General features: G+C 35.5%; 1 protein-coding gene across 2 annotated transcripts; it reads right to left on the minus strand.

The window, feature by feature from the left end:
- Nucleotides 1-501: 501 nt before the first annotated feature.
- On the minus strand, nucleotides 502-16,625 carry LOC112173721 (DNA-directed RNA polymerase I subunit 2). 2 transcript variants are annotated; one of them, XM_024311404.2, is made up of 27 exons: nucleotides 16,349-16,625; nucleotides 16,181-16,254; nucleotides 15,974-16,093; nucleotides 15,070-15,146; nucleotides 14,906-14,969; nucleotides 14,473-14,543; nucleotides 13,709-13,786; nucleotides 13,569-13,614; nucleotides 13,007-13,187; nucleotides 12,869-12,921; nucleotides 12,667-12,740; nucleotides 11,915-12,032; nucleotides 10,593-10,680; nucleotides 10,346-10,461; nucleotides 9,263-9,390; nucleotides 9,113-9,192; nucleotides 6,506-6,747; nucleotides 6,249-6,413; nucleotides 5,947-6,111; nucleotides 5,757-5,831; nucleotides 5,050-5,153; nucleotides 4,899-4,974; nucleotides 4,472-4,594; nucleotides 4,204-4,338; nucleotides 2,534-2,746; nucleotides 1,274-1,531; nucleotides 502-1,167 (listed from the first exon to the last, which is right to left on the minus strand). In XM_024311404.2, the coding sequence occupies exons 1-27, from the start codon at nucleotides 16,515-16,517 to the stop codon at nucleotides 757-759; spliced, it is 3,504 nt and encodes a 1,167-aa protein (XP_024167172.1). In that variant the 5' UTR covers nucleotides 16,518-16,625; the 3' UTR covers nucleotides 502-756. The 2 variants fall into 2 exon arrangements, with proteins under 2 accessions (XP_024167172.1, XP_024167179.1); XM_024311411.2 differs by lacking the exons at nucleotides 16,181-16,254; nucleotides 16,349-16,625 and having other exon boundaries at nucleotides 15,074-15,146; nucleotides 15,974-16,021.
- Between the last annotated feature and the right edge of the window lie 236 nt (nucleotides 16,626-16,861).

The following is a 16,861-nucleotide window of genomic DNA, read 5'->3' on the forward strand; positions in this document are numbered from 1 at the left end:
TCGACCGAACTAGTAGTCCACGTCACGTCTCCATAGAAAGATCAAAATAGAATCATACATTAATTCAATCACAAACTTTTCATATGCGTTTGATCACAATTCGAAGACTAAAACTCATTCATTCAGCTATCTGATAAGCCAGAAATTAAATTGCAAATAATACCAAGTTTTGAGCAAACCTGATGGATCATGTAGTCTCAAAATTTTGTCCTCATCAGAAAAAAGAGGTCGAAATATATCCAACTTATTGAGACTAGTGGTTTGATTGGTGCAAGGAATCCCTACATACGAGATCCGTATTTAACGAGACCCCAGGCCCTGAGTCCTGGTTCCAAGATCTTTACTCTTTTTAGTGTGCTGAACTAATATGTGAAATTACTAAGACGATTTGTATTTTTTATATGGAGTTCCCTGGGGTATCATGTGTGGTCGATCAATGAACCCTAAAGACCATCAATGTGATGATCCCAGGAATATAAATATGATGATCTTAGCACAACATATGAAAAATCAAGTCCCTTTCATTCATAGATAACCACGGCCTCTCCTGACAGATATCCCTCTCCTCCACAACAATACAGTAAACCATTGTTTTACACTTTTACTCATTAGCACACATTTTCTAAACAACTCGTTAGCTCTCTATTCCTAAACTTCCTCAATGTGCAAAGACTTCAGTCCACCCTCTATCCAACTCAAATGACATTTTACAGTGCTGTTCAGTCCTCGCTTAAGGTTTTAGGTTCTTGCAAGATATCAAGCTCCAGTTGCATTGCTCAACTGGAGGGTCAGTTTTATGTTCATAGCTGCTAACTCAGCTGCTAAATATCTAAAGACATAAGGCATTGCAACCGTCTCCATCCCTTTACTCGACTTACATGCATGGCAAGTCACCTTCTTGGGAGCTCTCATAGGGGGCAAGCCCCGCATTTCACGAACCCGTATTTGTGGCTGGACTGATGAGGTTGTTAGGATGGATCCACAAAGGGAACATACGTCAGCAATGTGATAATCAGAACATGTATGAAGTCTATCATGCAACAAATATGCTGCCCCATGTGCAAGCAAGGAGTCTCTCTCCATTTCACCAAAACGTATACCGCCACCTCGTTTTCGTCCTTTGATAGGCTGGCGTGTGACTTGATCTACCATTCCCGTAGAGCGAACCTGCATGTGGAACAGAGTGATTTAGCAAGGAAACTGATAATCAAAAACAGAGAAAACATTCTTGCTCAGTTACTCGGTGAAAGGAGTTATTCTGAGAATCTTAAACCTGAAATTTGTCTGAAACCATATGCCGTAATCGTTGATAGTAAACAGGACCAATAAAGATTTCACACGTGAGTTCTGTTCCATAGACGCCACTGTACAATACCTCTGCACCATGGTAATTAAACCCTTTAACCTTTAACATTTCACCAAGTTCATCAACAAGGGTTTTGGATTTCTCTCCATTAGTTTCTTCATTAACTTTCTCCTCTGAATTAGCAAATGGTGTCGCATCAACATATTTTCCATGTAAGCTACCACCCTGTGGCAAAAAAAAAAAAAAATCAGCATAATTTCATCTCCTTTAAACAGAATAACTAAACTACAATCTCAGAATGAACTGCATCTGAAAGTTAACTCCATTTTCTAACAAAAGCAATGAAGCATATACAGTGAAAGAGCATACAGAGAATGTATAACAAAAGGAACCAAAGAGATAGTATCCATGAAGGGGTCACATCAAAATTTTAGTCTGTAATGTTTCAATTCTCGATTGTGTCAAGATGCGATTAATTTTGCAGTTGCAATTAAGCACTCGGGATCTTTTGGTAAAAGTATTTTCCGAATGCACTTGTCATATCAAGGTGATTCTGGTCATATTTGAAAAGAGCCTCTGGCATGCTCTTCAATAAAAAAATCTAGGCTCTTATTGGTTGTTTTGAGCTGGCTCAGGTTTTTAAGTTGAATAAAATTAGTGAGCTCATTTAAGGTGTTTGGCAATTAGAGTACCCTAATAGCTCGTATTATGAAGCAAACAGATCAGGTGCAGAGCAGTCCTATATGTGATATATTTATAGGGAACAATAAAGAAAAGTTTATGTCTATCTATCATCAAATTGCACTTGTATTCTCAGCAAGAGATACCATTTAATAGTAGGAATATGGAAACACTAAGGAACACAAGATAAGGATATCAGAGTATAAGTAATTGCAAACCACTCTAAACAAACCTATAGTACAAGACCACACAAAGTGACAAAATAAACATATAGACATGCAATAAAACATTTAGTAAATGCTATAACAGCTGCCAATGCATGAGTTGCATCATGCTAGTTTTAAATTAGAAGAGAAATAGACCACTTGCGGAAGATTTAAGCCTTCTTTTTCAACAACCTCAATTTTACAGGTAACAACTACACCTATGTCTTCTTATATTTTTCCAGATTATCTTTTCATCTGGATTGTTCTAGCCTACATGTGTGCATACTTTCCATAAGATACCAGCATATTTTTAAAAAGGATTTCTGTAAGTCCAGAGTACCTTTGCAGCAACGGACTCCAAAAGCATGGCTATTGTCATTCTTGAAGGAAATGCATGTGGATTGATAATAAGATCTGGTCGCATTCCCGTAACTCCAGAAAATGGCATATCAATGTCAGGCCACAACTGGGAGCAAACTCCCTTTTGTCCATGTCGGCTGCTAAATTTATCACCAATTATCGGGTTTCTAGGGTGCCGAAACCTTATGTTCACCTGCTCCAAAAAAGAAAAGGTAGAGGTAAATATAAAATAAAAGATAATACAGGAAATGTAAGCCTGCAACACAGAATCCGTGCTTTTCTTTTCAACATTGATTGACCTAAGGGTCTCAAGATAGCCCTAATATAACCCACTAGAAGTTTAAAGCACTTTGACGCTACTTTTAGTATAATACACATATGGGAAAAATTAAGGAATAAAAATATGTGGTAAAAGCAAGAAGTTGACAAAAGCTAGACCTTTAATGCTTGAGAAACGAATTTGAGTTTTTTTTTTTTTCCTGGTCATAATGAACCTTCTATATAAAAGATATAGAGTCTGAAATACTTGTTTTAAATTGATTGTAATCAATTACAAGTTATCCCCAGATTTTATTTTACCAAAGATCTGCAAAGATTATCTCAAGTATATATACATATTTACAATCATGTTTTAGGGCAACAAAGTACAATAGAGGACAAGAAATCATCAATCAAGCCTAAGAGCACACGAGAGTAACAAGGAAAAACAATACATCAACATACTGCAGCTTTCCATGATAGGGTATAATGTCTCAATTCACGAGAGTCAAACACCCATAGCGCAGACCAAAACTAAACTGATCCTAAAGCTTTCCAAACCTATCCCTGGAAAGTCTTAGAAAATCATCCTGGTTCGTTCTATACAAATAACACAATAACCGACCAACATTCTGCATTCCTATGAGTTTAGCTGTCCTTTCAGACCCATTTGAACTGCATTCTCAACACTCATAACACCCTTTTGGAACAACCCAGCTTAGATCAGCTCCCTTGACCCACTTTAACAAACATATCAATCCCTCCATCATTCTTAGGGTTGTTTGATACATTTACAAATTGTTTATTTAAAACAAGTTGGAGATGTTAGATGTTTTCAGACATTTTCAACCAAAAAGAAAAACAATGTATGCATGCAGAACCTTCACAAGTTTGTTAATCGGCAAATATTGACTCTTCTATGTCGTACAAGATTTAAAACCACATTATATTTTTGTATACAGACACTGAGCTTTCTGGGTCATACTGAGCTCCATCACCACGGATTCGGCATTAAAAAGACAGATTTTCAGCAATTAAAAAAATAAAAAATAAAAAAACTACAAGGATTTAAATTCTATGGGCCAAAAATTTGGTCAACAAAAAGTTCAATCCCATTTCTCAAGTGGTAGGTAAAGCATGGGTTTTTGTGTACAGAACACCAAATATAAAGCTAATTTTACAACCTTGATATATCATGCACATCAATTAGCTACATCTGGCAAAATTCAATATACTCGGAATTAGTGATTTTATCTATAACAATAGCAACACAAAGAAGATTCTTTAATTGAATTCCAGCTCTATATTGGTTTAATCATGGTTTTAGCTTGAGATTTTATCAAATACTAACTTACAAATCTCAATCTCCAGCAAAAAATGTTCTGCACTCACCTTCTGAAGATGCTTCTTCCCATCAATAGCAACATAGTCAACAATAGCAGGCTCCGACCCCTTTCGTTTGGTCGTTCTTATGGCACCTTTTATCTCATCATAAGTGCTATAATAGGGTTCATCTGGTTTTATTGTCTGAAATTTAACAAAGATTAAGGTCAATGCATAATTACTCTATGGCCAGCTTCAAAGCAAAATCGCAGTTATCTGGTTTTAACATAACAAGATAATATCCAAAAAAGATAAAAACCAGAACATAAAATCTAACCTGACCCACATAAGGAAGACCATCTGAATCGATCAAAGAATGATGTGACTTATCAGTGGTACTTCTCCTGAACAATCTCTGGGATTTACTACCCTTTGTATCAGATAAGTCAATGGATTCCGTCTGCCAAAACCCATGATTGGATCAGTAAGAGTACAGGTTCAACCACAAGAAAACCATATCACCAGTTCATACATCTACTGATGTGTGTGTGTGTGTGAGAGAGAGAGAGAGAGAGAGTTTGGATGCTCAAGTTCAGACTCCATCGTGGTATTTCTATAAAAATAATTTACCTTTAGGAGAATTTTAGGCCCAAAAAAGTTAATCATGTAGTTTAGGTGATCAGAAGACATACCCAAATCCTCTATATGAAACAATAATGCCCAAATTATAAAAATAAAAAACCATGTACAACTTTGTGACAAACCTGATATACTAGTCCATGAAACATTCCACGATCTACAGATGACTTGCTCAGAATCATAGCATCCTCCATATCATACCTACATGTCATAAAAGACTGGATTGATAAACACTACAAAGGATTAACTAACATACCTTATGGTCAAAGTTCTCACCCGGTATACGACAATACAGCAACGATTGCATTTGTGCCCGTTGGATATTCATCTACACAGTAATTCGTATACGTTTTTGTGCGGACGATGGGAGATTGAGGAGTCTAACAATGCCATTTCCAACATAACAAAGAAATAGGGTGAGGTTTAAAGAGTCATAAAGAACTCATGATGAGTAGTAATGATAATGAAGTAGTGCACAAACAAATAAGAGATTTTTTTGCTCAAAACAAACAGTATTACGGTACATGCATTCCTTGCACAAGAAAGGTGCAAAGATAAGGAGAACAATCTTGCAGTAACATTCAACAAGTAGAGTGAAAAATGCTGAAGATAGACAACTGGCTTAACATGCTGGCTCGATAAGAAAAACTTTAAAAAGAATATAACAGGTTGTGTTATGGGACATTGCTACACCAGAGAAATAAAAACAAAGCCAAAATGCCAAAATCTCTCAATGGGATCTTAAATTCCAAGTAAAGTGCTAATCACTTTTTCATTAGTAAAACATCTTCTACATAAAATATGTATAACTATTAATTGTTTCCTCTTCCTCCCTTTTGTATAACAGTAGTGCCAACCCACACCCATTGTCTTTCTGGTACTTTATGATGAAATATATATGGAGCAGTGACTGCATGACAAGATTTCATTCTTTATATTTAAATATCAAGTAGACTAATAGCAAGCGATTGAAGAGAACCAACCTTCAGATGATACAACTTCTGATCTGCACGATTGCAAAGTGCTTGTAATGAGAAACCCATCGTTTGTTTTGCCATCTATAATTCAAAATAAAAGGAATGTAACAAATCTCACAGTAACCAAATTCCAACAAAGAGCAAAAGCATTATATAGATCAATACCAACGAGACTGAAGGCAAAACAAATAAGAACCTGACACTGGTACATATTTCGTGGGCTCTGATTATGTTCTGACCAGGGAGTAAGATTAGCAACAACACTGAGCATCCCAGTTGGATGAATTTCTTCATGAGTTGCAGGGAAAGCATCTTTCCTTCCACCATCTCGACCATCAGGACATCTTATTTCCATGAACACCTAATGTAGCACATAGGGATGAGGTAGTCAATCATTCTATTGGTTTCCTAGATGCAAGGACCTTGTGATCAAAGCAGACAAGTAGTAGCAAGTAATTCTTATCGAGGTAGGAACGTAACCTGAAATACAGTACTAACCTGTTCAAAGGGCCCAATGAGTTCAATATTTTGACCTTCAACAGCAGGAATCGAAATATTCTTAACCGGCCGAACAAATCTAGAAGGAGAAGTGTTAAGGTAGAGACCAGGATATGCCCCACCCATGCTGAGAGGAATGTATCCCACTTCCAAGTCATCTGGAATCTGAGGCACATATCAATTCACAAACATCAGTTCAAATGTAACAAACATCAAGGTTTAAAAGGAGTAAAAAAATGAATGGATAAAAAACAGACCACTGAAGCAGCTGAAACTTTCAGCTTCCTTAAATGAGCCACAACTCTCTCAACTTGTTTGGAAGATATATAACCAACAAGACGACCATCTAAAAGAACAGAAAGATCCGCAGGAGGACCGGCATGAACCAACATTGGCAGTGAAGGTGTCATTCCAACTTCGATCATAACATTAAGAATAGACATTCGAATCTTAGAGAAATCTCTAATATTCCCTTGTGCATCAAAGTACGATGTAATTCCTGATATAAGTAAGATGGAATGAGTTATTGGCGGTCACACACACACACACACACACATATATAATTATTTAGTGTGAAATATAGTATACATCAGTAAACAGTACTAAAATACATCCATATTAATTAGTAGCTTACTGGAATGCACATATCAGTGTTTAAATTCAAGCCATGACATCTTGCACAATTTCTCTAGAAATGGCTCCATTCGAGCAATAATATATCGTGACAGTTGAGAAACTTTGCTTGATTGGAAGTTATGCCCAGAACATAACAATATTTAAAAACAACTTTAATTTTAAGAAAAGAATCTTCAAAAAGAGAAAAATTAAAAACCAATCACTCAAAGAATGGAGAAATAACTGAACGGTTGAGAAAGGTTGGAAATCATATCCAATTTGCTGATGGTACCAGCTTTTTCTTGAACTTAGAGAGCAGTGGTGGAAAAAGTCACTGGAATCTTCAGGGGAGTTCTCATGCATTGAGCTGTGGTTTGTTGGTTATTTGCAGAACCAACATTGTGGAGGCATAAGTTCCAACTTCACTGGCATCATGGGATGGGTGGCTGGGAATGAGTAAAATAAAAAATACAAAGAGTGATAATACGGAAACCTTTTCTTTCTATATTTTGGGGAAAGTTGGGTAAGAATTCCAAGGACTTCTGCTCTGCTTAGTGAATAGCAAATGGCATATAATTGTGGAAAGTAAAGAAGTGTTATAGCATGACATAATGCTATCACTTCTGTCATTGGAAAGAAGCTTTGAAGATTATAAAAGGTTGATGTGAAGAACCTTTAGACAAAGTCAGATTGGGGTACTTCTTGGTCTTGGGTATATTAAAGTTTAAGAATCTGCTTATCCTGAAAGAAGCTGTGTGTTAATTTCTACGTCTCTTACTCTCAACTCTTTTCACAAACTCAACTTACTCCCCCATGTCACAAAATGGAGAACTAAAACTAAGATGGAAAAGAGTACAGACAATAGTAGAGCAGCAGCCCACAAAACTCTCGTCCAACAAAACAGGATTCAACAATAACACAGATAACCAAAATTGTAATAACAGTAACACAAAGACATGACACGGTACATTGCAGCAGAGAATTATCAACTAGTACAATTGGTTTTGGATTAACCCAACTTTTAAATGGCATCAGATTAAACAATTCATCCACATGCCAGCCAAATGTGGCTACACATACTCGATGTCACCCATTCTAATTGATCCACGTGTTTGGCTCAGTCCAGCCCACTATATGGACGCATCTTTAGAGTTTTCTCTTGTTGAGAAAAATAAGATTTTTTAGAACAATAGCACTATGTAGAAATGCTTGATAACAAATCCACGACCAAGAGCAAGAAGCAATAAAAGCCGAGAGTTCTCGCAAATAGACTGAAGGCCAAAAGCTCTAAATCAAATACTCAAACCTCAAGAAGCAAGTTTCACTTCACAAAAGCTAGCAAATCCAGTATAATAGATTAGAGAGTACTCTTTTAAATCAACAGAAACTGAGGCCCATATAGCTCGCCAAAAACGCAAAAGACTACTTTTTTTTTTTTTTGAAACGGATGCAAAAGACTACTTTAAGCATACCATAACACTATATAATATCATGGGCTCTGCACACATTGCCAATTTGGGTTGGATGCCTTAACTTTATTTTGGCATTTAAATTAATGCAGGCAATTCAAAATTTCTTATACATGTTAGGGCCAATATGATCGCACACTATATCACCCAAAGTTTGATGCACCCATTTGACTTATTCTGGTGTTCGGCCAGAAGTTAAGGGGCATGTTGAATATATAAAACCTAATGGTTGCTTTGCACTCGGGAACTGATTCAAGATGAATTCTCTAACTTTGAGTATTTCTAAAACACTTGACAAATATTATACAAGGAGAAGCTAAGCATTTATTACAACCCCAAAGTAGATCCTTATATTCCCCCTATCAAGTTTATGCTGCTGAACTTACTCATTGATTCTCTTTAAACCAGCTCATTGGTCTTCTTTAGTCTGGCCATGAGGCTTTAGCTATAGTTGGTTTATTAACTTCAAAATCTACACCATCATTAAAGAAGATCTCATTCTCTCATACCAGGCATCGAACCACAAAATAAACAATTTGATTTAAAAAAAAAATTAGAAATGAAGAAAAAGGAATAGAAGGAGGTGTGCTAACTACAAAATACTCTTTCATTTCAGTAGAAAAAGGCAAATATTTGCTTGGTCAGAAATTAATTTATTTACTTGGGTATGTTACTTACGTTTTTCTGGTCCTTTTATATGTATACATAAATGATATGCACAAATGAAACTCATATTACGCATTTAAGGTAATTAATTCTTTACAAATGTAAATATCTTACTACAAGTGCGAGTCATATGGTTCAACAAGCCACATGGCTCTCCATCAGGTGTATGCACAGGGCAAAGGAAACCCCAGGATCTGCAAGTAAAAGAAAAAATGAATAATAATCAACGAGTAAATTTTGAAGAGCCTAAAAAGCAATACTTACTCGGGAAGCAATTTTCGCACACTTGTGGTGCGAAGCCCAGCAAATGAAGCCCCTCGATGAACAGCACGAAAATGCGATAAAAATCGTAAAAAGTTAAGCCTTTCTGCCTGAACTGTAAAGCCCGCCCTCTAAGAAATTAATTTTGGAAAAAAGAAAGTTAGAAGACATAAAATGAACAACTTCTTGGTGAACACAGAGTAGAATGCTTACAATATATCAATAAAATAAGATTCACAGTAGGAAAGTTTTGATATTTAATAACAATTAATCAAATTCTGGCATAGAATTGAAGTACTTTTGTTAATTTTTCGCAACAGGTATATAGTCAAATAAGTTGGACACTAAGACTTCTAATCAAGGTTCCATCACCTTATTTTGAAAAACGGGTAGAGGATCCCGTTAGGTTCCATCACCTTTTATATACACTAAAAATTGAATTCCCCTTAATAAGAATTTATATCTTACAACATAGAGAAAATAGCAGATAAATGAAATAAAGTCAAAGTAAGAATTCACTTTCATTTCATAGATTTCTGTCATTTTACTCCCTAAACTATTGCGGTTACCTACACAGATTCTTTTGTGGTCAGTGTGCGATATGAACTACATAAAATAGCCAGTATGGGACCTATTCGACTTTTTATGACTCCAATTAAAGTCTGCCAAAAGTGCATGTCACAGCAACCAAGATAAGTATAGAAATATGTACATACATCGAGAGATGATTGACATTACCCTAATAATTCAGAGAGTCAAATGACAACCCATTTTTTAACTAATATAGTAGTTACCGATTACACAACAATTGAGTAGCTAATCATATTCAGAAAGCGGTACTAGACTAGCATAAACTGATACACTTGGTAACCACTAAAAAAGTATTATAGTACTCGACCTTTTACAATCTTCATATCACTTAGAAGTAGAACTCTTTTTTGTGTCACACAAGTACTTAGCTGAGAACCAGAACCAGAACCAGAACCAAACACCACTCAAATATCTATAATTGATAAGAGAAAAGAAGAACGATGCATTTAGTAAGATACTATGATACTCGAACTAAGCTAAGCCAGAAGTCAATACCTGCTGCAAATCTAGACCTGTTTGAGTATTAATTCTTCCAGTTTTCAACATATTCTCAATCGCCATACTGATTTGCCTTGTAGGATTTTTTTCCAGAACCTTTTTTAAGCTATCGACTGCATTATCAGAAAGGAATCGTCAATTCATGAGTGACAAAATAATATGCACCTATTATAGAAAAGAGAAAGAGGGGAAACTTCAAATGCATGGTTAAAAGAGAAAGAGGGGAAACTTCCAAAAACCATACCGCTGCCAAAATTGATATTGTTGCTTTCCTTTTTCATCTCATCTTGAAGAAGTTTTTTGGTCCTTTGCAACCAATCCTCTAATTTTTCCTAGGAGCGAGGGTAAAAATATAAGTGAAGCCAATAATGAACTTAAACAACACAAACACTATAATACACTGGTTTTTATACATTAGTAGTACTAGAGCTAAAACATTAAATGACCAATGTCACTAGATGTGCGCCCTTGAACATTTTTTGGATCATGGAGGGGTAGAAAATCTACCCACTAGAGAAGTTTTAAAACAAAACAGACTAACAATTTAAACCAGTGTGTAGTTATTGCAGCATATGTTCATATAAACGTACACCACTAGTACTTCATGTTGCATGGCATAGACCACAAGAATCAAAATCTGATTTCAGCAACTATTTGAAAAGGATTGCACGGCCAAAGCAGGAATTTATGACCGAAAAAAATGGTGGGCATTGGAACATGAATAAAGGTTAAAAAATGCATAAATCTCGCCCTCACAAAGAAAATAACAAAAATGAAATAAAATGAAAAACTTAAAAGTTCACTGAAGGAAAACTTATTGTTGAAGCAAATTACTGGACTCTGCTATCAACTGGGTGAACCACTGTTCGGTCATTCTCACTATAGATTTTGCTCTTAGCTGAAAGTATATATTGGCTGGGACCTCAATGTTCAACCATGTAATTTTTTTATTAGAAATAATCACTTAATTGCTAAGCAGCATATAAAAACATGTTTGATTAAAAGAGTTATTATTTGAATCCAACTTCACTAATTCATATTTTATCTTTCTAATCCTACCTTCTGTTTTCAATTTTTAAACTTCTGACTTCATAAGAATTTGAGTCAACTTTTATTCGATTATTAACAAAGTGGCAGCAACAAATGTAGGGACAAAAAGCAAAGAACGTATATAAAAAGCACTTAAATCTTTTGTATGGTCCAATTGATTTTACTTCCCATTATTAATTTCCTATTATTTTCTATCAAACAAAAAAATCATGGCATTTGAAAAAAACTTGATGAAAGCCACAGTTGTTTTTTTTTTTTTTTTTCTCTCAGGAGAAAACTAAACTCAATGTCAGAAAATACAAATAATGAAGATGCTACTCCTCTAAATGCACATAATTCCAGCACCATAGAATACTTTAGAATTTACTGTGTTGCACACACTGGCACAAGCACAAGTCACAACACTACGGAAGTCTAGAGTCGTGCACCAGATATCTAAATTTTACTTGCCCCAAGTATACAAACAATATCCCTTTAAAAAAAATTTAAAGAAAAAAAAACAACTGTTTAATCTACCTTGAGATATATGGTTATCAGATGGCCAGGGAGTAAGACTTCTTGATTTTGCAAGGAATCTGGGTTGTCGAGAACCGAAGTCTGATCCATAAGCGAAAAAAGTTTCTGCAACATGAATCTAAGAGACTAGAAATGTGAGTACTGATGGACAGATCTAAAATAATAAATAGATTTATAGTGAGGAAGAGTGAAAACTGAAAGCACGATCTAAATACAGAAAATTAGAAAACTGGAACTCTTTCTTGAGAGGGATCTTTACCACTTTAATAAAAAGTGAACCCACACAGATGCCCACTTATATATACTACCCTCCTAAGGATTTATTTCAAAAATTAATCTTATTTGATTAATCTTATTTGGTAAGATGATCTTTCTTTTAACAGTGATATTTTCCATAAAGATTGGCTCATCATCATTATCAGAAATGACAGTAACAATCACTAGGTGAACGGAACTAAATAAGTATTTGTTCATTATAAGAATGCAACATGATTTCTTATTTCATTGTCTTTTGTAAGGATGAATCTTGAGTGAGAGCATAACATATGGACAATGCCGATCATTGGATTGTTATGGTTTGTGACCACCTGTGATCCCTTTCGTTTCTTTATCAAAGGTATTACTCTTAACAAATATTTGTTGTATAAGAGATTTTGTAGTTTTTCTTACAGGCATATACATATACATATATATATATATATACATACAGAGAGAGAGAGAGAGAGCGATAGAGAGAGAGAGAGAGTGCTAACATGAGCAGATTGAATTTGTCTTCATTCTTATCTAGGTGAACAAATATGTAGTCCTTGAGAACCGCATCTCCAACCTACCAAAACAGAAACAATTAGCAGGACTGAACTGTATGGGAACCCAAACAAACCAAAAGTAGCTTGTCTGTTTCAAATTCCTTTATAGGAACATAGGGAAAGTAAAAGGTTGCAGATCATGACTTACAACTGAATAAGGTTCATTCTCCAGTCCACCCATTAGAGGTTGAAAGTGCTCGCCTGATAAAGATAAAGGGATTACTACATACATCTAACATTATAAATCCCATCATTGGAAGACCATGAGAAGAGAATAGTATGTTACCAATGTGTTCTAGACATTGAAGATGAGTGCGAAGACCCAAGTCTGCCACTTCATTTATAATAATTTGCGCCCTCTCACCCACAAGCTGAGTGGCAACAGCACCTTTGTCTTTCTCAAATTTCTCGTTACAACAGCATGTCAAACTCGCAAAAATTTCACGATCAGGAGTGTCAATAAAAGCCTATTAACAAAAACTCGGAGTTAAAATTTTGTTAAAGGAAAACATGATCAGGAGTATGCAGTATTCAACTAGTTCAGACTGCACAAATAGAACAGAATAAAAAATGATGGATATAACAGAATAGCTTAAGGGAAAGATATATTTCTCTTTGGATATGCATATGAGAGGGAAAGCCAACCAGAAATTTTAAACATAGACCTTTGACCATGACTAAGAGACTCCAGTCTAGTGCATAGTAACATAAAAGTAGATATAGCAAATTTAAATTGCACAACGAAAATTAGAACAAAGACATGTGATTAAGCAGGGGTTCAGCAAAAGTACAATATATAAATATATATATATATATGGTTATATATATTAAACTAGCCTCAAAAGCACCTTTAAAATAAGACCCACAGGAAGCAAGAACTCCTTCCCCTGTATCCTGCAAAATCATGTTATATATACATATATTACTAGTTAAGTCTCAAAAATGCAAACCGAAATTCAGTTGTAGAGTTAAAGCTAAAACTGCTTACCAAACACCAAGTCTTGCACTTCCGTTTTGCAGGTAATACAATTTGACTGTTACTGAAGACTGATCATCTCTTACACATCTAACATGACAATAAAAGGAGAATCAAAACCAAATAAACAACATTACACCTTTCCAAAAAGAAGCTGAAACTCCAATTCATTATAACCAAGGCAAATGATCAAATTTTAATCCAAATCCTAACCAAATTTGACTAAAAGACTGGGAGATGGTAAGGCAATTCTATTCTAATCTGTTCATTAGACCAGCAACTAAAACAATCTGCAGAGGGATGTTCTAACTCAACTGAATTATCAACCATATCAAATTTATTAACGTTTTTCTATATGCCAGTATATATTACTGTAAATATATATATATATATATATATATATATATATATATAACCAAAACATCCATTGACGAGGGAAAAGTTGGATGGGATATCCAAATTACTAAGACTTTACTTTGTACCATTACAAACAGTCAGATAATACTCTTTTTAATAGAAATCCAATGGCTACTTGGATTGCATTGGACTGGATTGGCTTGATTATTTAGCATATTGATTTGATAAAAATAGTCAACTTGAATTCAATCTGCATGCAAGCCAACTTATAATTTATGCCAAGAGGTCTGATCAATATAGCATCTTAAATACGACGCCTCACAATGTTTACTACCAACACCAGCACAGGGATGAATATAACAGCATTAAAAAATAAAAATAAAAATAAAATTTACATGTGTATAACTTAGAGATAAAACCTTATCACAACTGCTTTATCTGTATATCCTTCCTTTCGATCACGAAATGAATTGCGCACCGTACTCATTGGCTGAAATACAAATAGAAATATCAAACTGATCAAGTCATTCTACTTCCCTGGTAACTTTAAAAATTAGGTAACCGACTAGCTCAGTTAGTTAGCACATTAAGATGAAAGCTTAGGGGGCGGAAGAAGGCCTAAGTTTTATGGGGATGCTTGTTGGTTGCTGTTATTTGGGTCATTTGGCTGGACAAAAAGCAGAAAATATTTTAGGACAATGTTGGAGCAGAACAAAAGTATTTACGAGAAAATGGGGATTAGCTCTCCCACACTTCCTGACTAGGGCACCCTTCAAGGAGTGAAATACCACTTTGGTCACTTGGTCTATCGCAAGAGTTGTTACATTGCATAACGTCGAAAGGCTCACTTACATAGTTCCGCTTCGGCAATATAACAGGTCGAATAACTCTCTCGAGCCCATTCAAAATGAAGTAGCTATAACCACAAGAAAAAAAGCATAAAAATTAGCAGAAAATAAACCCAAAAGAAAGGATAGAGCAGCTAGTGAAGACAAAAGAGAAATCAAATTACTTACCCACCCATTTCTGATGACTCTTCTTTGCAAGAAACTAGCTGCTGAGGATCATGACCTCTTAAGTTGCAACACTTTGACTGCATTGCACAAGCAACATATCAATTGTCACCAATCAAGAAGAAAAATTAAAGCTGAAGACTCCGAAACAACATATCAGTTGATAATTAGCATGTCCTAATGAGCTAACCATCCTGATCTTTGTTATTCCCTTCCTTCACTTGCCCTACCCCCCTACATTATACCCATTTATCAAATTATTTCATAGAATGATTAGACACCAATCAATGTCAAAGGTCTTCCTGAAACAAAAAATTAGGTCATCTCCAAGCCCAGTCCTAACTCTCAAATTGAGACTGGTTTTCCAAAAAGCCCTTCTCCAACAAGCAATCAGGAACAGTCTCAAAATGAGACCAGGCTCAAAACCCGTCTCAAACACAAAGCCCAAAAGCATACAATTCCAAAGGAGTAATTTTGAGGAGGAGATACATGTACATAAAAATTTTAATGACTAGATAATATTCAAATAAATAATACATCAATTCATATTGTAGTAAACGGTATCCCGGATTAATTAAAAAAATAAAAAATAAAATAAAAAACAGAGAGAAGACCTATATATGAGATTAGGGATTGGAGATGGATGGTCCTTATGAATAGTGTTGAGACTTGGGACTGAGGTATGAGACTAGGGATTGGAGATGCTGAAATTGATTTGAAATAAACTTAAAAGAAACATCAAATGACAGATGTTGAGGAGAAATGTGAAACACAGCATATGCAATCAGTAGGACATTGTGAAAGTGATTCAATGCGAAAACCCACCGCCAGTTCAAGGAATACGAAAACTTGCACAATTAAATCAATAAAAAAATTACACTGATAAATATACGAAAAGAACAGTTACCATGAGCATGATGGGAAACTGGCCAAAATTTAACTGCTCTCTGACAGGAGCCTTATCGTCACGCTGAAAGTAAATGTCTGCCAACAATTTGCCCGTGTAGGAAATTCGAGTCTGTCGACACTACATTGATACACAAACACACCACTCAATACAAAACACCCATACAATACTATCCTAAAAGAGAAAGAAAGCAAAGTCGTCACTTACTTCAAAAGGATAGAGAGGCTCGCTACTCCGATCCTTCTGAGGTCGGCCTAGAATAGGATCGTCAGCGAACCAGAGTAATATACTAAGTCAAGGAATTACAGAATCATAGTGATGGTAATGGAATGAGAGATTTGAACAAAGAGAATAGAATCATGAAAGAAAGGATATTCCTTAGGGTTTCTCCGGTGTGAGGATTGTGGACTTGGACGGGCTTGATGTCACGGAGCATGACGCCGAGACCGGCGGTGATGAGGTAATCGAATGACTCTATGTGGTGCCGGAACAGCTCACGCAAGTGGCTTAAGTCTCCGGCGGAAGTTCTCCTCTTCTGCTGCATCGTGGCCTTGGTTCTCTTCTCCGTTCTGATGCTCAAAAACGGCGCGGGGGAGGAGGGAAGAGAGGTTAAGCTTTGTTTTCTGTTTTTTTTTTTTTTTTGGGAAACAGGGGTTTATGGTTTGGGACTTTAGGGTTTTAGGGGGTTTTGAAAATTGGAAGAGAAAGAAAAATGAAAATAGAAAGAGAGGATGGGACACGTGTGAGGGAGCTACTGGTTTAGTTTAATTATCTCTGAAAAATTGAGCTACTGGTTTATTTTTAAATTTAATTTTTTTTGGTTTTTATTAATTTAAATTAATTTATTAGTTTAGTTTGTTCAAAAATAGTGTCTTTTGTTTTTAAATA

The sequence above is a fragment of the Rosa chinensis genome, chromosome 1, assembly GCF_002994745.2.
Source record: "Rosa chinensis cultivar Old Blush chromosome 1, RchiOBHm-V2, whole genome shotgun sequence".
NCBI lineage: Eukaryota > Viridiplantae > Streptophyta > Magnoliopsida > Rosales > Rosaceae > Rosa > Rosa chinensis.